We start from the raw sequence: 23,176 nt of genomic DNA, 5'->3' as shown, positions 1-23,176 counted from the left end.
TACTATTAGTAACATCACAAGTAAAATATGTTCTCGACATAGATAATAATACTAATTCTTCAAGTAGATCTTTTTCTTAACACTTACATAGTGAAGTGTTAAGATCACTGAGCATCCCACTTAATATAAACTCCTTGCGATGTTCCACTGGACAACCAAGTACTGCATTCAACAAGTTGACATTCATCACAAGTTCGGTATAAATATTAAAGAATTGGTAGCTGCAATCCTAAGTGCAGTAGGATTTGATATGTCCTTGTTGGAGATATTGGAGCTTTCTTTGCAATGATTTGACTAGAATACTTAATATTCTCTGCAATAAACTGACTATAATTCTTAATTTCATTTTCCACTTTCTCTATTGCATTTTTCATCCCTTCACCAACCTATTTGATACTCAATTGGGGAAATTGAATGCTGTTGAGTTCTTTAAGAGGAATCAACTTCTACTTGGGGTTTTAGAATAGGACTTCTAAAGAATGGAAAAGTGTTGAGTGCATGCATAAACAGTTTATCTAAACTGTTGTGAGTGCATGCACATAGGAGGTGCATGCACTCCCCAGTTTCATTGTCCTTTTAGAGTAGTACAATGAAATTTAAAGTGTTGAGTTTTAAATGAATCAACTTCTACTTCTGAAGATTGGAAAATCAATGAGGGGTCGATTCAGTTGCAACAACCAGAGATGTTTGTGATATCACAGTGTGATAATGGATGGCATGGTCTCAGAAATAGCATCAGATGAGCTTTGAACAAGGTACTTATCCTCATCAAATTCCCACAAGTGTTTGTCTCTGGTATAAGCATGATTCTTTTGTTGCATTGATCCACATGTAAAAGTGACGCAGCGGATTCGCAGTTCTAATCCAAGAACTCAATCAAAATAGAGCAAACAAACACATAAAAATTTCAATTCATCCATCCCCTTCACAAACCCTAAAACAAGTATTTATAGAGGTCTAGACTAAGGACAAAATAGTAAATAAAACTAAAATAGTTACAAATTACTGGATAATAAACTAACTAATAAATCTAAGATAATTACAAAATGCTAAACAGAAACTTCTTTGAATATTTAAATTTAAAATCCTAAAAACTTTAGCCACTATGCTGCGTCAAAAAGCCACATAATTTTGCTATTGATTTATATCTTCATGTCATCCAATCAGGTTATTAGACATGAATTAAGTATGGCTGCACAAATCTGCACTTGAAGAGTTGATCTTTTAGTGATAGCTGACTTTTGACATTGACAGTCAGCCCAAACCATCATGGAATCTTCAAAAATAATTGATGTCTTTTTGATGCTATAAATTCATTGTTTTCTCAAGGTTAGGCCAAATTTCATTGCTCAATTGATGGAATAGTTCATTACTGTTAGTGCAACCACACTATTATTGGCATGATTTCACACATAGTCAAGATGACGTGGCAACCTATTTGACGTAGCATAATTGATGACATGGCAAGGCATGATGACATGGCAAGGAGTCTTGACTTGGAGGCAAATATCTTGAAGATCTTGGTGGAGTTATTTTTGGCAATGTATTACAACTTGAAGACAAGATCATATCAAGACCATATTTAAGGTGATTTGATTGAAGACTAAATATGGATGAAGCTTAATTGAAGAAATATCTATCAATGGTATGATTGAAGACTATTGATGGTATGATTTGAAGAAACCTTAATGAGGATGATTGATGGCTATTAAGCGCAAGATTTGAAGACATGCCTATTGTTGGCATGATTGAGATCTTTATGGAGAATCTTTGAAGACCAAACTTGCAAGGTTGAAGACTAAGTTTGGTAAGTTTCATGGAAGACGCACAAGGACGTGCGCCCCTTGCGAGGGGACTGCGTGATGAGGAACTGAGGAGGTAGACTAGTTGCCTACAGTCGGGATAGAGAGATTTGGCTGCACCGACTCAGACTAAGCATGACCGGGAGGTTGATGGGTCTTGAGGTCGCCCGCAACGTAACTAGAACTCAATCAAGTCAGCAGTCAGGGCTATGTTGCAATTTATGCTACAACAAGAGTTGCAACAGCTAATTTCGGAAGATTTTTAAATTAGTAGTCACGGAGATTTTAAAAGAGGTATGTGCTATATTTGGGACGTTGAGGCTTCTATATAAGCTACCTTGCTCATAGATTGTAAGGGTGACTCGTAGAGGAGAGTGTGTGAACACTAGACAATCTATAGAGGGTGGTGATCTTTATTGTTGAGAGAGTGAGTGACAAGTGTTTTGTACTCATGTATTTTCACCTCTTTTAGTGGATTATTTATTTCTGGGCTTGGCCCCCCAGACGTAGGCTAGTGGACGCCGAACTAGGTTACCAATCTTGTGTGTCTCCTTCTTGCTTGGTTTGTGTGAATGTTCTTTGAGTTTTTTGAGTGTTTTTAAACCAAAAACCACATCGACGGAACTAACAATTGCTATTGCTAACCGATACCAAAATATTAATTATTTCTAGTAACTGTTTCATGCTGTGGAGAATCAATTTAGTTTGTTTCTGATTGATGAAGAACAGCTTAGTCAACTGAACAAGGAATAAAATTGTGAAATAAATTAGGTATTCTTCTAAGAATATTCTTTGAACCAACATCAGTAATTAGCCGAACGAATCAATACACTACATAAACTGTACATGTGCAAACAATATTCTAAGGAGTAGTTCATCTTGTCTTTCAATAGACATGCCATTGGAATCATTTTCAATACAATGAATCAAAGACATTTCAATACTGAAAATGCTCCACTGAAAAGAAACCAATTGCTTTTCAAGGAAAGTGTTGGTTTGTGCACCTTTTCTCCAAATTGAGTTGGTTATTCACAAGTTTAGCCTAGTTAACAAAATCCCTCATCAATGTTGACATCGAGAAAATAATCCACATGTTCCTTGTCACCTAAGAGGAATATCATAGCATTAGTTACCTAACAGCATTGGCACTAAAGAAGAATCTTGTCTTAGAAATGGAGGTCAACCTCAAATAATTTTGCCAATTTTACTGCAACATAAAGCTATCGTACTGTGTGTCTTTGTCAAAATGGAATGGTCTTACTTTTTTTTCTTTTTATTTCGACCTGTTGTCATTAGCAGTAAACAGTAAACATAGCTTTTTTATGCCAATTGTGGACTTAATAAAAAAAATAATACTAAAGTAGTTATCGTTGTGAATGTGCCAGGTGTAGATCTCCTATACGTATTCCATGCTTATCCATTTACTGTTCTTTTTCAGACTCTTTTCTAGCCTGCCATGCAGTATATGTTGAAGATCGGAGCTCCGGCGACACCTTGAGGCACCCAACCTGAAAAGGAAAAGATGAGAAGTTGAAGAGAAGAGAGTATCTCCAGTCTTGAGGACAGACCACAGAAGCAAAGACTTTTCTAGGATAGTAACAGCCAATGATCTCCTTCCCTTTTTCATTCACTATATATATCAAAAGTTAGTCAAGAGTCAAGACATAAAGGTAACTTAAGACCAAACACCCATTGGTTGAGTGGTTCCACTATTGACTATCCTAGCTAGCATTGGCCCATAACATTAACACTAGATACTATTTTATATCATCCAAAACACTGCCTAGACTTTTCAAACCAACACCTCAATACAGAGAGCTTTTCACGTAGTCCATCACTGCAACCATGATTGGCCATGCCCAACCATACATTGTCGTGCATCACCGGAGATGACCGCCATGCCTCCCATCTCTCTGTTGACGCTTGCACGACACCAAGCTTCTTCAATCACAATTCATTGCCAACTCCAACAGTATATATGTAGCAACACATGCAAATATCATCTATCATTTGTAGCTATGGTTTCAATTAACAATGCATGCGACCCTCCTTTCACAGATCACTACAAAGCCATTTTCAAAGACTTATCTGAATTGCTGCAATTTGGAGATGATAACAAACAGAATGTTGTCGGGGAATGTGAGTTGCCATTGATAGATCTCAGCAAGCTGAAAAATGGCAACAAGAACGATGTTGCTAATTGCACAGAAGCCATTGCTAAGGCATCTTCAGAGTGGAGCTTTTTCCAAGTTCTCAATCATGGGATAAGCCATGAACTTCTTGGAGAGATGAAGGAGGAGCAAAAGAAACTCTTCAAGTTGCCATTCGAGAAGAAAATCACCTCTAAACTCTTGAATGAATTTTATAGATGGGGCACACCTTCGGCCACTTCTCTCAACCAGTTCTCCTGGTCTGAAGCTTTCCCATTGTCCGCTTTCTGATATCCAACTCAAAAATTACTCTGCTACTTCGTCATCTCATTTTCATAAAGTAACAATCTAATCTAATACAGAGAATTATCAGGGAGGTGATGGAGAAGGTAGCGGGGGCTATGTTGGAACTTGCAAGGACTCTTGCCGGAGTTCTGGCAGAAGACTTGGGATATCCCGGCCGGTGATGGTTTTACGGAAAACTACAACAAGAGCACGTGTTTTCTTCGCTTGAATCGATATCCTCGGTTTCCGTTCTCTCCCGAGATTTTTGGCCTACAACCTCACACTGACAGTGACTATCTTACCATTCTTTATCAAGATGAGGTTGCTGGTTTGCAACTGATGAAAGACAATAAGTGGATGGTTGTCAAGCCCAACTCTGATGCTCTCATAGTCAACATTGGAGATCTCTTTCAGGTGTGTATATATATATATATATATATATATATATTTATTTACTTATCATTCATTGATGAAATTTCATGCAACTTGCATGTCACTCCTTCCCTTTCATAAAATCCTATCAACACCTTATCCTCAATTTGTAGATTTTTTTCTATGTTTTGAGTGTCAAGAATGGAATGAAAAACAATCTTTCAATATTAATTTGACAATATAAATATGATTTTTTTCTAAGATTTTAATATTTGTAGGTGTTTATTTTAATTATATTTCCACTCGGCATCATTTTTTTTTATTGTCTCTCTTTACATTAATGTGTAAGTTCATATTTCATAATTAAATATCAATAATCTCAGGTTCATTTTCAATGAGTTATGGTTGACACTCTACTGAAATATGTGTATATATATATACATATATGCATGCGAATATTTCCATCAAAAGATTGTAATGAGAATATTATTGATTTCCTTCATGCTTATCTTTGGCTTTATTCTTCTCAACAACTGCATGCAACCATAGCAATTTTTTTCCTTACCATTATTTTGAGATCTTGTAAAGAAATAATCTTGCTCATAAATATTAAAGTAACCAAGAGTTTTACATCGGTTAATTTGGAAAATAACGATTGAATATATATATATAAGCATATGTTTCTCTTCATGTAAGCTTCAGCTTTTGGGTATGTTTTGGTTTACATCTAACATGGTATTAAAACTTTAGTTTTTTTTTATAGTGTGACAAGTTAAATAGAGTACTATATATCAAGAGGTATAATAGAGTAACTAATAATCTCACGTCAGTTAATTTGAAAAATATAGATTTAAATATATAATTTAGTTTTTCTTACGTATGATTAGCACCTAACAATGAAAACTTGTATTAATATTAAGCCGAAGTTGTATATATATTCTAATGTGTATGTGTATACATGTATGTGAAGGCATGGAGCAATGATATATACAAGAGTGTGGAACACAAAGTGATGGCAAATGGGAAGATGGAGAGGTATTCCATGGCTTTCTTTTTGTGCCCTTCATATGATTCAACCATTGGAAGTTGCAAACAACCTTCTATCAACAACAACTTCACTTTTGGAGATTTCAGGAAACAAGTGCAACAAGAAGTTCATAAACCTGGGGGAAAAAATTGGCCTTCCAAGATTTCTTATTACATAATTTTGTTTGTATGTACAAATATATATATATATATATATATATATTGAAATCCATTAGAGAAAATGCATATTTTATATTTATTTATTTGTTTTATGCTTGTGTATAATTGTGACTAATTTAACCTCGTCTTTTTGGTTTTTATCTTTTTACATGGATGAGTTTTTTTTTTTTCAAAGTTTTTGACTTGCTGGTTTTTTAGAAGTCATAAGCTCTAAACCAATTCAAACGAACTAATTCAAATGAAGTATTGAAAGCATTTTAAAAGGACCGACTTCTCCCGGGAATATATTTATAAAAGAGAAAGATCTTCCAAGTTCCTATCACTTTGACCAAACTCTGTTGTTAAAAGAGAAGTTTTATATTAATAAAAAAATTTATTATTTTTTGGTTTTTATTATATTAACAAATATAAAGAAAATTTTAATGTAGTGTTTAAGAGTCTCACTAACAATCAAATAATTCATAGTAATAAAATCTTTTAAGAATTGTTTTTTCATTATTCACCATTGCATAAAAATTGGGATAAACATTATATAAAAATAAGGACATGTATGAATTATTCATAGTAAGATTATTTTTATAAATTTGATTTAAACTAGAAATATTTAAACAAATAACATACAAGAGTTAGAAGCATATTATAAAAAGACCCATGTCTTCTACGAACCTCTTTGGAATTGAATTCTACAGACGTTTGTACACTGTCATTGGATTGTCAAACATCTCTTCTTGTTAACAATGGTCATGCACAGTATTCAAACACAATAGCTTCAACAATATAATGAATAGTGTACAATAAGATAACAAATGCTATGAACGGTAATATAGTGAAAAGTGGGATCATAGTATTTTTATCTGAACCGTCACATGTGATCATAATAGTAACTCAATCAATTGTAGCCGTCCGACCCAAATTCTACTATCATCCTTCCTCAAAATTTATAAAAAACTAAAAGGCACCCAATTACTCGTTTTGGAATTAAGTACATGATTTTGACACTGTTGCTCATACCGTTGTTCTACCAATTTATCTCTGTCTCTCTCTATCACTAACTTTTTCCCAACTGCCGCAGTTAGATCTATTCACTATTATAAAATATATTTTTGATTGATCAATATATAGTACTGCTAGATCCCATAGTTATCTCATCTTATAATTTCTATTATATTAAACTTGAACTTGTCGAACAATGTATTATTTGTATATAGCAAAGTTTAGTTATTTAATTAAAATCACAAAATGCCAATGAGCATAACTAAGTAGAAAGGAAATGAAATGATTTTTTTTTTCACGACAAGCCCAATTAAGAGAGCGCATATGGGTCGGGAATTAATTATTGTGAGCCTTCATTTAATAATATGGGGGTTGGGTTGCAAGTTTATCTCAACAACAAGGGATCTTATATGAAATTTAAATTTGAGTCTTGAACATCAGACACTAAGGCCTTTCACAGTGGGGCAAATGCCGGTGGACTATAAAACCTTTGACAAATGAAAATTTTCTTTCTTTTATATCAAACAAATCATTTTTTTTGTTGGTATATGAAGATATTTATACTCTATTCTACATTCAGGAATATGAAATTCAGATAAATTCAAGTATGGGTAAATTATTATTATTTTTTTCAAATATTGGTTTAAAAAAATTATTTGAATTGAGTAAAGTTTAATTATTTACTACTAATAAAACATAACTATTTGAATTTACTTTTTTAAATAATAATAATAAATTATTAGTAATATATTTATTTTATGACTCATCCCAATTGTTTAGTTGGGTGATAGAATTTGATATAATCATTTGGACTGTAAAAGAAAAGTAATTCATTTCCCTCCCAAGTGAAAGATAGAGGATTCAATTCTCTCTCATAACAATGATTGACATTTATGGTTTATCCATATTTATCAATATATACACACATATGTATATAGTTGGTATAATTGTTTCATTTTATTAATGGTTTATACTATGTCGATTATCACATGGATTTTTAAAAATTTCAAACAAAATTTAAAAATTTTTCACTAAATTATAAAAAAAAAAAAAAAGAAAAGAAACCTCAATAAAATTTCAAAACTTGAGAATAATTAAAAAAAAATGTTTTTAAATTTAAAATTTTAATTAATTAAAAAGGACACTTAGGTGTTTAATTATCAAGAAATGAATGCTATTAAAGGGTCATTAGCTCAACAAACTTCCATGAATGGCTTGGAATTTGTTTTCTTGATGAGAAATACCATGTGAAGTCAAATGTAATAGGTGGCAACCAAAGTCTTTCATATTCATATAATCATAATAATCATCATCATAAATCTTTACGATATATTTATTTATTTATTTTGGGCCTTCTTCTTGTCCTTGTTTTCAAATTTAAACCAAGTGAACCATTAATTAAATATCATAACAATATCTGTCTTCTGCATTCTTTGCTTGGCTGGGGTTGGAATGATTTGGATTTGTGAATTTGGTTGTTTGAATTTATATTAAAGGTAAAAAAATTTTATATAAATTTGATGATGTACTTTTACTCAATTGATAATAAATAAAACTAATATTAATTGAAAGAAAAGTAATACTCAATACCAAAAAAGTGTTATGACAGGTGAAAATAAAAAAGAGGAAGAGAAAGAAAAGGGAGGTTTTTTAGATGGTATTAGATGAAGGCTTAGAGAGCTATGATAACAACAGCCAAGTGTTTTTTTTAATAACCGATTTTTTTATTTTAAAATTTAAAATTTATATTAAAATACTGCTAAGGGCAATATGGTTTTTTTTTCTTAAAACATAAATAATCTTCTCAGCCGATCTCTCTTCTTCTTCTCTTTTTTCTCTTCTCTTGCTCTCATTGAATGTTCGTTCGGATCTATAACAATAACATATCCCTATTCTCTCTCTCTCTCTCTCTCTCTCTCTCCCCCCCTCTCCTCTCTTTTTCTTCACGTCTCTTTGTGAATGTTAGTTTGAGATTTCTCACAACAACCGAACCCTAATCACACAAAAATTTAAAAATTTATATTAAAATACTGCTAAGGGCAATATGGTTTTTTTTCTTAAAACATAAATAATCTTCTCAGCCGATCTCTCTTCTTCTTCTCTTTTTTCTCTTCTCTTGCTCTCATTGAATGTTCGTTCGGATCTATAACAATAACAGATCCCTATTCTCTCTCCCCCCTCTCCTCTCTTTTTCTCCACGTCTCTTTGTGAATGTTAGTTTGAGATTTCTCACAACAACCCGAAACCCTAATCACACAAAATTTAAAAATTTATATTAAAAATACCTGCTAAGGGCAATATGGTTTTTCTTAAAACATAAATAATCTTCTCAACCGATCTCTTCTTCTTCTTCTCTTTTTCTCTTCTCTTGCTCTCATTGAATGTTCGTTCGGATCTATAACAATAACATATCCCTATTCTCTCTCCCCCCTCTCCTCTCTTTTTCTCCACATCTCTTTGTGAATGTTTGTTTGAGATTTCTCACAACAACCCGAACCCTAATCACACAAAAATTTAAAATTTATATTAAAAATACGCTAAGGGCAATATGGTTTTTCTTAAAACATAAATAATCTTCTCGACCGATCTCTCTTCTTCTTCTCTTTTTTCTCTTCTCTTGCTCTCATTGAATGTTCGTTCGGATCTATAACAATAACAGATCCCTATTCTCTCTCCCCCCTCTCCTCTCTTTTTCTCCACGTCTCTTTGTGAATGTTAGTTTGAGATTTCTCACAACAACCGAACCCTAATCACACAAAATTTAAAATTTATATTAAAATACTGCTAAGGGCAATATGGTTTTTTTTTTCTTAAAACATAAATAATTTTCTCAGCCGATCTCTTTCTTCTTCTCTTTTTCTCTTCTCTTTGCTCTCATTGAATGTTCGTTCGGGATCTATAACAATAACATATCCCTATTCTCTCTCCCCCTCTCTCTCTTTTTTCTCCACATCTCTTTGTGAATGTTTGTTTGAGATTTCTCACAACAACCGAACCCTAATCACACAAAATTTAAAAATTTATATTAAAAATACTGCTAAAGGGCAATATGGTTTTTCTTAAAAACATAAATAATCTTCTCAGCCGATCTCTCTTCTTCTTCTCTTTTTTCTCTTCTCTTGCTCTCATTGAATGTTCGTTCGGATCTATAACAATAACAGATCCCTATTCTCTCTCCCCCCTCTCCTCTCTTTTTCTCCACGTCTCTTTGTGAATGTTAGTTTGAGATTTCTCACAACAACCGAACCCTAATCACACAAAATTTAAAATTTATATTAAAATACTGCTAAGGGCAATATGGTTTTTTTTCTTAAAACATAAATAATCTTCTCAACCGATCTCTCTTCTTCTTCTCTTTTTTCTCTTCTCTTGCTCTCATTGAATGTTCGTTCGGATCTATAACAATAACATATCCCTATTCTCTCTCCCCCCTCTCCTCTCTTTTTCTCCACATCTCTTTGTGAATGTTTGTTTGAGATTTCTCACAACAACCGAACCCTAATCACACAAAATTTAAAATTTATATTAAAATACTGCTAAAAGGGCAATATGGTTTTTTCTTAAAAACATAAATAATCTTCTCGACCGATCTCTCTTCTTCTTCTCTTTTTCTCTTCTCTTGCTCTCATTGAATGTTAGCTCGGATCTATAACAATAACTGGATCCCTATTCTCTCCCCCCTCTCCTCTCTTTTTTTCTCCACGTCTCTTTGTGAATGTTAGTTTGAGATTTCTCACAACAACCCGAACCCTAATCACACAAAAATTTAAAATTTATATTAAAATACTCGCTAAGGGCAATATGGTTTTTCTTAAAACATAAATAATTTTTCTCGACCGATCTCTCTTCTTCTTCTCTTTTTTCTCTTCTCTTGCTCTCATTGAATGTTCGTTCGGATCTATAACAATATGATCCCTATTCTCTCCCCCCTCTCCTCTCTTTTTTCTCCACATCTCTTTGTGAATGTTAGTTTGAGATTTCTCACAACAACCGAACCCTAATCACACAAAATGGGTAAGCTCTCTCTCTCTGTCTCTCACCCCCAACAAACAAATTTGATAGATAATAACAAGATTTTTGTGGTTCTATTTATATTAAAAAACAAGGAGGCCTAGAACCATGGATGGAAGGGTGTGATTGAATCTAAAGCTGAGGATTTTTCCTTTCTTTGTTGTTTGGTATGTTCTTATAAGTATTTAGGTGAATTTATTTTGTTGTTTATGACCAGCTTTGATCTTAATCTTTTGGTTGAAGTTTGCTTTATTATAATAAATTCCTATATTCTCCTTGTTTTTGTTGTTCTTTCTCATGAATTGTGTTTCTAGTTTTTTTTTCAAATATAACAATTGTTGTGTCTTGGGTTTTATGCGTAAAGTTTATTCATAGAGTTTGTTGCTTTCAATACTTTCTAAATGCTGAAATTTTATTATCATAGAATGTTCAACCTAGACTAGTATGTTTTTCTAATTAAACAAATAAATATTTTAATTTCTAATATTTGCTAGAAATGGCAAGTATTAGTGAGGCACAAAGTTTATTTCAGATGCATGTGAAGTGGATGATCATATTTATAATTCAAGTGAATTTGAGTTAGAGAAAGAAAATGAAAATCAACCTATGAATGAAGCTGAATCTCATGAACCAAATGAAGCCCAAGGAGAAGATAACAGTGAAAAAGTTACTGAAGATGTTTATCAAGAAGAAGTTTCTCTTAACCCATATATTGGTATGGTTTTTAATTCGATGGATGAAGTATATGACTATTATAATCGATATGCATACAAAAAAGGGTTTGGTGTGAGAAAAGGAGCAATAAGAAAATTAAAAAAAAAAATGGTAGTGTTATTGGATGAAACTTGTATTGTTCTAAAGAAGGTTTTAGAGAGGAAAGATTTAACAAGACTGAAGGAAACAAGAAGAGGCACTGGGGTGAAACACGTTGCGGTTGTAATGCTAAACTTTTAGTAAACAAAAACTCAATGGATCTTGGGTTGTTTCAATGTTTGTGGAGGAACACAATCATATCCTAGCAACTCCAAGAAAATGCCATCTTTTACCATCATACAAGAAAATCGGTGAAAGTCAACAAAGTATGATTAATAAAATGAGATAGTCAGGTATTAGAACCAACCTCATGATGAATTTTCTTTCACAAGAATCTGAAGAGAGTTGAAATGTTGGATTTATTGACCTAGATGCAAGAAACTATTTACGCACTAGACAAAAAATAGAATTCTCTGTTGGAGATTCACAAAGGTTATTGGATTATTTGAATGAAATGCAGATAAAGAATACCATTTTTTTTATGCAATCCAACTTGATGCCGATGGAAAATTAACAAGTATATTTCGGAGTGATGCAAGGTGTAGAATGGATTATAGCTACTTTGGAGATGTTGTTTGCCTTGATCCAACTTATGAGACAAATAAATATGCAATGCCGTTTGTTCCATTTGTGCGGGTTAATCATCATCTCCAAGCTGTATTATTTGGGTGTGCATTGATTTTTGATGAAATGAATATTCTCTTGTTTGGGTACTTGAAAATTAGTTACAAGCAATGAAAGGAAATCATCCCAAAGTGATTTTAACCAAGAAAAATTGGCCATCACTAATGCAATAGCCCAAGTCTTGCCAAGTACCATTTATTGATATTGCCTATGGTATATTTTTCAAAATGCTAAACGAGACTTAAGGAGACTATTCACAAAGGGGTCCAAGTTTGGACAAGAATTGTCTTATTGCGTAAGGAGTCCTGAAACCATTGAAGATTTTTAAAAAAAAAAGTGGATTAAATTACTTACTAAGTATGATTTGGAAAAAAAAATGATTGGAAATTAAGGATGTATAGTGTGATATTTTAGTTTTTTTTTTGTTTGTTGACTCAACATTTTGTTTTAGTTTCCTTGTATTTGCCTCAGTAGAACTTACCAAGTGGTTTAGAGTGCTCGAGAGCTAAGTTGGTGTTGTGTATGTGAACAGTAATTACTACAGTGCTATGCACAATATTTCACTAAAAATTAGCAAACCAGTGAAGTGCACGGTATGAAGCACACCCATGCTTTAGAGTGCACTATCATGCTCTGGGCACGATGGTCGTGCTTTTTCTAATGTAGCATATATGCTGTAGTTCTAACACTATAGCTTATTACTGTAGCAATTTTTTCAGGGTGAAGCACGCCCGTGCTTTTCCCTAAGCAGGCCTGTGCTTTGCTTTTCTAGCCTTGATTTAAAGGCTTCTGAACCTTGTTGTAAGCCCTAACCCTTACCCCTTCTTCCCTCTTCTTCCCCTCATTCTCTTTGTTTTCTTTTGGAGAAGAAAAAGGCTTTGGATGATCGTCTCCTTCTTGGTGGATTAAAGTCATCAATCTTCTTCTTTCTTTAGATCTAGAGGTGAACATTTTCTTCTTCTTCTTTGCTTGATCCTCTTGGTTTTGAGTTAGGATGACGGATCTAGGGTTGTGATTGAACTTGGAAGTTTGATTCTTGCTCTTTCTTCTTGCTCATTGATGTATAACTTGTGAGAAGAGTTTGTAGCTCCTTTCCCTTCAAGATTGTTGTAACCTAGAACCATCATTACTGTAACATTACTATAGTTATGGTAAGGTTTTCTTTATTTCTTTAGTTGGGGTTGAAGCCAATCTCTCCTAGAAATTCTTTGGGAACCCTGAAACTTAGTTGCAAACCAACCCTAAACCTTGTTGGAGTTGGTTTGCATTGTTGAACCTAGAGTTTCATTCTTGTCTTCTTTGTTTAATTTCTTCTTGTTGTTGTGTATGTGGGTTTAGGTGGTGAAGGTTTGTCACAAGGCAAGGAGTGGGTGGGGGAGTGACACCACCAGGGTCTTTTCTCACATAAGTTGTGAGTGGATTAAGTTGGTTGCACATTTCTATTAGAATATTATCTAAAGATCTTTACTGCTTGAATTGAAAGTCTTCTATAGTTTAATCATATATTAGTGTTTTTTTTTAGTTAGAAAAGAAGTTTCTATGCTATTGATTTATATAAGAAACTCTTGATATTTGAAAATGATTATAACTATATGTATGTTATTAAAATTAAAATAATTTAAGAAGCTCTATTTGCATCCTTATGCTTTTGGCATTGGTGATTGTGAAAGTGGTTTTTAATCTGAGATCCATATATTGGTCCTAGGCATGGACAGAATAACGTGTCACACATGATTTTTATGTCTATGTTGTATTAAGTTGATATGTTAACTCATTTGAGAGACCATCTATGCTATTGATTTATACATGAAATTTAAGGAAAAATGAGGATGACTTGGAATCGAATGACTTTAGGCATGTGAGTTTAAATTCCTTGGGATCTAGTGGTGACTTTGACTCGAGAGGAATGAATCCAAAGTTGTGAAAGTATATGTTTTGTTAGAGAGGAGAGTTTTTGTTAAATATTTGAGGGAGTGTAAAAATATTGCTTGTGTATCTAATATTTTGACCTAATGATGATTGAATCTTTAATACGTTGATGATAGATTATTTCCATATTTGTAAGAACTGAAGATTCATTAATTGGTTTAATGTCTAGAGGCTTGGGCATATGGTAGTTGCATTTAAGAGACTTAAGCAATAAAAGAAAGGGATATTGTTGATGATGGAAGCTTCAAGCATAGAAGGTGTTTAATTTGATTTTGTTCTAGAGATGGAATTGATTTAAGATTTAAATTGGAATGTGTAATCAATTTATTTGTATAGGTTGGAAAATTCTTAGAAGGATGATGATGGATAACATATGTTGTATAGGCTAAGTGTATGAGTGAATTATGAATATGAAATTCATGAGTTTGACGTGTATATTTATTTTAGGGGAAGGTTGAATTATATTGTTTAGGTGGAAATGATCAAATACTTGATCTTATATCTGTTATCTTGGATAAGAGATCATATCATTTCTCGAGGATGCATCCATTGCATTTATGACGGTTTCATTTGCGAAATTGGTTAAGTATAATGGAAGAATGATGCAAAGAAAGTTAATTAGGGCAATTGATGGTGAAATATGATGACAATCATGATCTTAGAGTCAAGGTTATCCATGAAAAGATTTGATTAATTTATTGTTATGCAAAGACAGAGGTAATGACCTAATTATATTCATATTCACTATGGTTATCGTATATATAAATTGGGTATTTGGAAATCAGTTACTTATGTGTTGAATGCTAGTCAGACCAATATCCATGATTGTATTATTGGATTCCTTAGTGCATGTTAAAAGCTAAGTACGAGGTATCTCAAGAAGTATGCTTATTGTTTCGTGCAATATTGTTGTTTCTTACTTTAGCAAATGGTTTGCGATGCTTGTGAATGTCCCGAGTGTGGGCATTGCATTATTGTTTCTTTAACATCAATTTTTACATGAATAATTCTTGAGCTTCAATTGCAAAGGTTGACAACCTTATTTATAGGTTGAATTTAAAGTGATTTTTGTGAACATGTTGTGATTGTGGCATTGCTTTACTTGGTAATGTTGCTAATTTTTGGAATTTTTATTATTGTTCTGGTCAAGGACCAAGTGATTTGACTTGTGAAAACTGTGGACAAGGATTTCTTTTCCAATATTTATTTATGTTTTTTTATCTCATTGGAAGCAAGACTTGACACTTTTAAGCATGTAATGCTTGTGAATTTCATTATGTGGAATGATGCTCATTATTTGCATGTGAATATTGTCATGTTTATGGACCTCTTATTACTATTGTGTTGATATTTGGTTGCACCTACGGGTGGTTGATGGTAATGGGGTTGTAACCCACCTGTTGCAGTAGAGGGTCACCATAGGCCAGCCTTTAGAGGTGCTATGGAGGACTTGTTTTTCCTGTCCTTATCAGATGGCGTGTTAAATCCTGATTTAGATGATACACCTGGAGCCTGGAGGCCGGAATCACCATATGGAACCAGTGGGCCAACGCCAAAGTTATGAAGACTTTGATGGCTCTCAGCCTAGTCGCAACAGCGACTAAGTTGGAGAGTGCTTTTAAGCCATTGCTCATTTTTTTCGAGATGAAGTCTTTGCATTTGATAAAAATTATGTTTTGCTTGCAAAGTTATATTCGAGATGTGGTCTCTTGGAAAAACTTAATTGATGTTGAGTTTTATTTCTTGAGGCTTTAAAGCTCGTATTATGGCAAATTTAGTATTTGTGAAAGTTGATTTCCTTATTTGTTGCACTTGGTGTTTTATGTGCTTTTTGAGATTTATATGCTTGTATTTACTTTACCGATTAAAAAGCATTGTTGCCTTGAGAGTAATTGTGTAAATTTACATTTGGGGATTTTGAGCACCAATGGTTATAATCTAGCAGGTTTGCAGTATGTTATTTGTTGAAAGGATTCATATCAATTTGTATTACTACTTAAACTTTGTTTATTGGAAATTTGTGGTTTTTCTTTGATATTCTTTTAGAATTGTGCTAACCTACTCGTTGAGTGATATTAGTTACTCACCTTCTCTCTCCCTTCCAGGTTTTAATCGTTGGTAGCGTCGCGGCGGGGCGAAGTGCTTGGCAGTTGTTGCTCTTCTTATTTTCATCTTGAGTCAGGTTGTATGTTTGTTTATGAGCCTGTTGTATTGTGTAATAAAAATGGATCCACTAGTGTCATTAATGCTTTTTTTTGTGATTTGTAGGTTCTCTGGAACTTGGTTAAATTCCCTTTTGAAATTATTGCTTATGTATGTTTTTTTACTATGTGTTTGTTTAGCTTGCGTATTTGTGCATGAAAGTGTCAACCTTGCGATGACTCGAGGGTTAAGTGGCATGGGTATTCCTCCTCAGGTTCTCACAGTGATTGTTGCATTCTGGGGCCTATGGGTCAAGGAATGACATATAGGAAATGCCAACATTGTTTTTTCGTGTATTTGCATGAATTCATTTGTGCAAATATGTGTACTACCCAACAAAGTGAAAGTATAAACAAATTTTTCAAAGAGTTTTTTAGCAGAAAAATGTTGCTATTGGATTTTGTTCAAGGTGTTTATAAGGCACTAATTAAACGTCAAGAGAAAGAAATTGAAGCTGACTTTAAATTGGACAATGTGCAGTCATCCTTACTACTTCATATGCCAATTGAAGAAGAAGCAAGCAAACTGTACACGCCATCTATATTTGCAAAATTTCAAAGAGAACTACTTGGTATTCTTCATTACAAGTGTGACAAAATTGAAGAGAATAAGAATATATCCTTACACAAATGTTGAATACTGGAAAAAGAAGTTAGACTTGTTAAATTGTGCTATGGACAAGTTTTCATGTGAGTTATAGTTGTTGCAAGTTTGAATTTGCAGGTTTCTTATGCCATCACATATTAAAGGTATTCATTGTAGCTAATGTGGATAAGATTCCAAGAGAATACATGTTAAGACATTGGACAAGGGATACAAAATGTGGAAAAAATTTTGATGTAAAAGGCCAACAAGTTGAAGAAGACTGCCATACTCATATGACACTCAGATATAGCACTCTTTCCCATGAAGCATCAGAAGTTGCAACCAAAGGCTCTTGCTCTATAGAGGTTTACAAATTAGCTTTGCATTGGTTGAGGAAGACAAGTAAAGAGGTTGAAAAAGCAATTAAAATGCAAAAATGTGAAGTTCCATATAGCTACATTAATGATGAGTGCTTAACACAACAAACGATTATGTCAACTTAAGTAACAATTCGTGACCCTCCACTAGCAAGATGTAAAGGAAGTTGTGGAAGAAAAAAAAAACATTTGGGGAGAAAAATCATAAGAAAAGGAAGCCCAAAGTTGTTTTTGGAAAGAGTTTAGAAATTACTATAGCTCAAGCAAGCAAAGGTGCTCAACGATCCATTAATATTTACATAAAAAAAAACTTTATATATATGTAAAATATTATTATCATAATTTTGTTTTATTTTTGTTCCAGCACTATTGGTTGAACCTCGACAAGTTTTTATATGTGATGGTAATTCCAATTCAAGTGTCTCCACCAAGGTTAGTTTTGGTGTGATTTATGAACATGTACCTGCGTTATTCTTGGTCAAGTATATTTAAATTATTTTTAGATGCTTACTTATAGTACAACACTGTTATATAATGATAAAATAATAATTCTTGTATATATACCTAAACAATTTTCAAGGCCATCTAACTTCTACAAATCAGGAAAATGCTACACTTTACCTTTCTGAGAGTCAAGATGGCTAGAATTGATCTACTCTAGCAGTGGTGGAACCAAGGGGGAGAGCTGGGGCTTCAGCCCCCCCTTGGTGCCGGAAAAGCTACTGTCCTTCTAGCCTCGCAGGAGTTTGCCAAAGAAGGAAGCCCCCCTCTTCAACATTTCAACCCCAGCTCTAAGCCTCTTGACCTCCTTGAGACTTGGGTTTTGCTTTTGGGTTTTGCTTCTTGTCGCCTACTCGCCGATGACGCCAGAGTCCAGACTGCCGCCTGCCGAGTAGCAGGAGTCTAAAGAGGAAGACAATGGAGATTCAGGAAAATGAAGACTTGGTTGTCGCCTTGTTCGTGTGGTGGACTGTGGTCAACAACTTGGGGAATGGTCAAACAAATTAAGAATGAAAGGATGGTCAACAAGAAAGAGGATACAGCATTATAAAACACAACTTAAACATCAAATCAATTAATCACAAAGCAGAAAGCTTTGTGGATTCATTGCACCGGTGGGCAAAAAAATATATATAAAAACTAAAGAAACATAAAAAAGAAAAGGCATGATTGAAGAATTTGTGCCTTGATTTGTGATTTCTCTCTTGCTGCTGTTGCTACCTTGCTAGAGAATGGAGGCTGGAGACTGGAGATTGTGTCATTAGAGAGTGGAGAGGGCATTTCATCTAGTCAGCAGGTCATTGCCTCAATGGGTTGGGTGAATTGCTTTTGATTAATTGATTTGATGACCCATAACTGGTGAGTGGTGAGCGGCTTAATTTTTTATTTCATACTTTATTGATGATAGCTTGATTGTTGTTCTTGGTGATGTATAGAGTGGACTATTACTCTATTATTGTCATGATTTGAGGTGTTTTAAAAAAAAGTGGTGATAAATAACTTTTAGAGAATGATTTTGGATGTGCATGCCAACTATTTATTTGGAGATAAACCAGAGAATTGTAAAATTGTAAATCTTTTTCATTATAAAATTGTAAACGAACTTGTGTTTTATTTGTTATTTTATTTTTGTTGGAAGAATATAATATTGTTTGCTAAATACAAAATTGAGAATACAAATATACAATATTGTTGCCTCTTAAATCATGTTTTTTCTATTGCTTAGTATGAGTTATCTGGGAAATATATTGTCAGTTATTGATCAATTTTTTCTGTTGGTTCATGCTATATTTTGGTTATATGCATAATGCATTTGTATTTTTTGTTAAGCATGAAGGTCAACATGTCTAAGATGTCTTCCTTTTGTGTATTGTGAATCTTTGTGATCATTTGTGAATTTGGTCATCAATCATCATTCATCAAATTCATGAATCAACATTATTTGTTTTTCAGAAAATCTCATATCTAGATTCCAGATAATTTGGCTTTGACTCTTTGAGGATTGAATCTAAAACTTGAGAGCCATATTTGTAAGTATATGTTCTTTTGCTTTAGAATTGAATGAGCTTATAAATTTTTTTGACATGTCCTTAAATTAGTAATTAGCATGTAGAATATATGAACAAAGCAAAGCACACCATAATTTCATCTAATTAAGTGATTAAACAGTAATTCACATGTTGATTATATTTGTCTTAGAATATTTATGTCTCACTTTTTCATAGATCCAAAGTCGTTACCTACTTTGTTTTCAATCTTATACTTTTATTGAGTGTCTAATGTCTAATGTTCATTTAACCCATCATGCTACTTTGTTTTCAATATTATGTTTTTATTGAAGGACATCTTAATTAATTATAAAAATTGATTAATCCTAATTATCACATATATGCTTTTATTGAATGTGTTCATTAATATTATGCTTTGAAATAAATTACAAATTTACAAATATTATTGGCTTTGAATATTTAGCTATTATTTTCTTATTAATTGTATTTATACATGTTTACTTTGGTCTTTGGATAGCATTATAAACTTTCATAGCCAATTGGACATGGATAAATTTTTAATTAAACGACCATGAAGTGAAGATTCATCAAATTGTCCAAAAGCACCACCGAGCTATGGATCAAGCAAGGAAAACACCGATGTGATTTTCAATTCAAATGATATTGTTAGTGATCCGGGACAACGAAAGCCAGCTGAAGATTTTGATATTAGGATTAGAGATCAAGTACGAAGGGAATATTTAACTAGAGGCCCATATCAACCAACTGGCCACAATTTTCCACAAAAGGAGTACGGCAAACAAAGGAGGAGTTTTCAGGATGCATGGTTTAAACAATATTCATGATTGGAGTACAGTGTGACCAAAGATGTAGCTTTTTTATTTTTGGTGTTACCTTTTCACACAAAGTAGAGGAAATCGAATAAGAGAAGAGACATTTACTAAAAAGGGTTCAATAATTGGAAAAAAGCATTAGAAAAATTTGTAGAGCATGTTGGTGCTGTGAACAGTGTGCATAATGATGCAAGAATTGCAATTTTAGAGTTTCCATAATCAGAGGTAGAGCATGTCACACTAATTGGCTACACATTCACAAGAGATGTAGGTTGAATACCGTACTCGTTTAATGGTTGTGTTAGATGTGATGAACTTTCTAGTGAAACAAGGTTTGCCTTTCCGTGGACATGATGAGTCCTTAAGCTCATTGAACAAGGGCAATTTCCTTGAGCTGCTCGAGTGGTATAGCCTACGGAATGATAAGGTTTTCAGGGTGGTCAATCAAAATGCTCCTACAAATAATCAAATGAATTCCCCGAAGATTCAGAAAGAGTTAGCAAATGCTTGTGTAGTATAGATTACATGGGCTATTGTTGATGATATTAGAGATAAGTATTTTTCTCTTATGATTGATGAAGCCCGGGATGTGTCAGTGAAGAAGCAAATGGGAGTTATTCTGCGATATGTGAATAATAATAGGTATGTGATAGAATGGTTCCTTGCTATGGTTCATGTAGTAGATACATCAGCTATTTCATTGAAGAATACCATTGATTGTTTATTTGCCAAACATGGGTTATCTCTTTCAAGATTGAGGAGACAAGGATATAATGTGGATTCAAATATGCGAGGAGAGTTCAATGGTTTGAAGACACTTGTCCTAAAAGAAAATCCATACACAAGGTATTTACATTATTTTGCTAATCAACTCCAATTAGTAATTGTTGCTTTTGCTAAAGACAATCGCTTTGTGAGTGATTTTTTTCAATATGTTACTATGATTGTTAACGCTGCGACATCGTGCAAAAGGAAAGACCAACTTCGGTAACATCACCATGATAGGTTGGTTGAGCAATTGGAGAGTGTAGAGATAGTCAGTGGCAGAGGAAAAAAAATCAAAAATCCAGTTTAGCAAGACCGGGTGATACTTGTTGGGGATCGCATTACACTACCATTCTTCGGCTAATCTCAATGTGGACTTCGGTGTTAGATGTCCTCCAAAATGTGCATGATGATGGTGCTTCTAATGATAATAGAGGCATAGCGGCAAGTTTGATTGAAAAAAATGGAGAATTATCAATTTGTGTTTGTGATGTATTTGATGAGGCGCTTGTTGGTAATAACAAATGAGTTATCACTTGCCTTACAACAAAAGGATCAAAATATTGTTCAAACAATGCGTTTGATTGAAGCGTAAAGGCTCGGCTTCAAGACTTGAGTGAGACGGGATGGGAGGCATTTTTGGAGGAAGTTAGCTCTTTTTGTAAAGAAAACTCAATCCCAGTGCCTAATATGGAGGAAAATATGCGAATCTGTGGTCGTTCTAGACAGGAAGAGCAAGTCAGCACTCATTTTCACCATTACCACGTTGAAATTTTCTGCGAGGTTAGTATTCTTTATATTTATCATGTTTTTGTAAATCTCATTAATTTAGTTTCTTAGAAATATTTGTAATTTTATTATTGTTGCAATGTTAGGTCATTGATTTGATTGCACAAGAAATGCAAAACTGTTTTTCAGAAACTAGCACAGAATTACTTCTTCTTTTGTCATGCCTTGATTCAATGGACTCATTCTCCAAATTCAACATCCATAAGCTACTTCGTCTTGTTGAGCTTTATCTTGAAGATTTTACAATGACTGAGCACATGATGCTTGAGGATTAACTTGCTACTTTTATTTATGATGTGCGAAATGATGCAAATTTTATAAATGTTGGGGACTTGGAAGGCTTTGCTAGGAAGATGGTTGAGACAGGCAAATGTATTATTTTTCCACTCATTTATCGCCTTATCAAGTTGGCATTGGTTTTACCAGTTGTGGCAGCTAGTGTTGAGAGGGTGTTTTCAGTGATGAATATCATGAAAACTGACTTATGCCATAAAATGGGAGATGAGTGGATGAATGATAGCCTGGTTATCTATATTGAACGGGAGGTTTTTGCAACTATAGACAATGAAGCCATTTCAGAAAATGCAAACTTGGCGGATGTAGTTACCTCCGCTTAGTCTTAGCCACATGCCTCACATTTCTGGCACTAACACTGGCAATGGTTCTAGTGCAAGCGTGCATAAATAGCTATTGTATGTTTTTATCCAATTATGTATTGAAAGTGTGGTTGTTTTAATCAAAATTTTTATTATCTCATTTTTTACATGTCGGACAAATGCTTATTTAGATGTATTTATATATATATATATATATATATATATATATATATATTGAATTAGTCCCCTACTAGTAAATCCTGGTTCCGCCACTATACTCTAGGCAATGTTTTCACAGCAATGTCAGAGCCATTAGTTTCATTAAGGTAATTTTTATTCTATTCTCAATGAATTTTTCTAATTTGATTTGAAAAATAATAATTCTTTCCTTTATCTTGAGTGAGTGCTTCTTGCTTCTTGCCATACAATATATATGATATTGAAGTTACAAGTTCTTCAGTTACAATTGTCCAGTTTGAATTGATAAACTTGGCATTTTATTTATTTAGTCTTAGCCATCTTTGATTTATCTAACATATAACTATAAGAATGAGTGAATGCTATTGTTGTTAACTTCTCTTGGTATGGCTTCCTTAGCTCTTATTGGCATATGCTACCTTCTTCTCCAATTGTATAGATATAATTTATATGTTTGCTTTTGATTAGTTCATGTTACTTTATTATATAGATATCATTTAATACGTAGTTTTGATATTTAATCCTTTATTTGCAAGTAATTGAGATTGATAATCTTTTTGTCCTTTATTTCTTTAAACAACACTGCTGAGAAGTTTTTGAAATGAAGATGACTATGTTGTGCATGGTTAAGTGATTA

General features: G+C 33.3%; 1 protein-coding gene and 1 pseudogene across 1 annotated transcript; both read left to right on the top strand.

Moving 5' to 3' along the window:
* Positions 1-3,820: 3,820 nt before the first annotated feature.
* LOC120280880 lies at positions 3,821-5,814 on the top strand (annotated as a pseudogene).
* A 14,669-nt stretch (positions 5,815-20,483) lies between these two features.
* On the top strand, positions 20,484-22,020 carry LOC120280795 (zinc finger MYM-type protein 1-like). The gene is made up of 5 exons (XM_039287777.1): positions 20,484-20,618; positions 20,712-20,833; positions 20,945-21,037; positions 21,547-21,739; positions 21,832-22,020. The coding sequence occupies exons 1-5, from the start codon at positions 20,484-20,486 to the stop codon at positions 22,018-22,020; spliced, it is 732 nt and encodes a 243-aa protein (XP_039143711.1).
* The last annotated feature ends 1,156 nt before the right edge of the window (positions 22,021-23,176 follow it).

This window comes from Dioscorea cayenensis, chromosome 1, assembly GCF_009730915.1.
Source record: "Dioscorea cayenensis subsp. rotundata cultivar TDr96_F1 chromosome 1, TDr96_F1_v2_PseudoChromosome.rev07_lg8_w22 25.fasta, whole genome shotgun sequence".
Lineage (NCBI taxonomy): Eukaryota > Viridiplantae > Streptophyta > Magnoliopsida > Dioscoreales > Dioscoreaceae > Dioscorea > Dioscorea cayenensis.
Note: the sequence above shows the minus strand (reverse complement) of the source record. Positions and strands in the feature narration are given on the sequence as shown.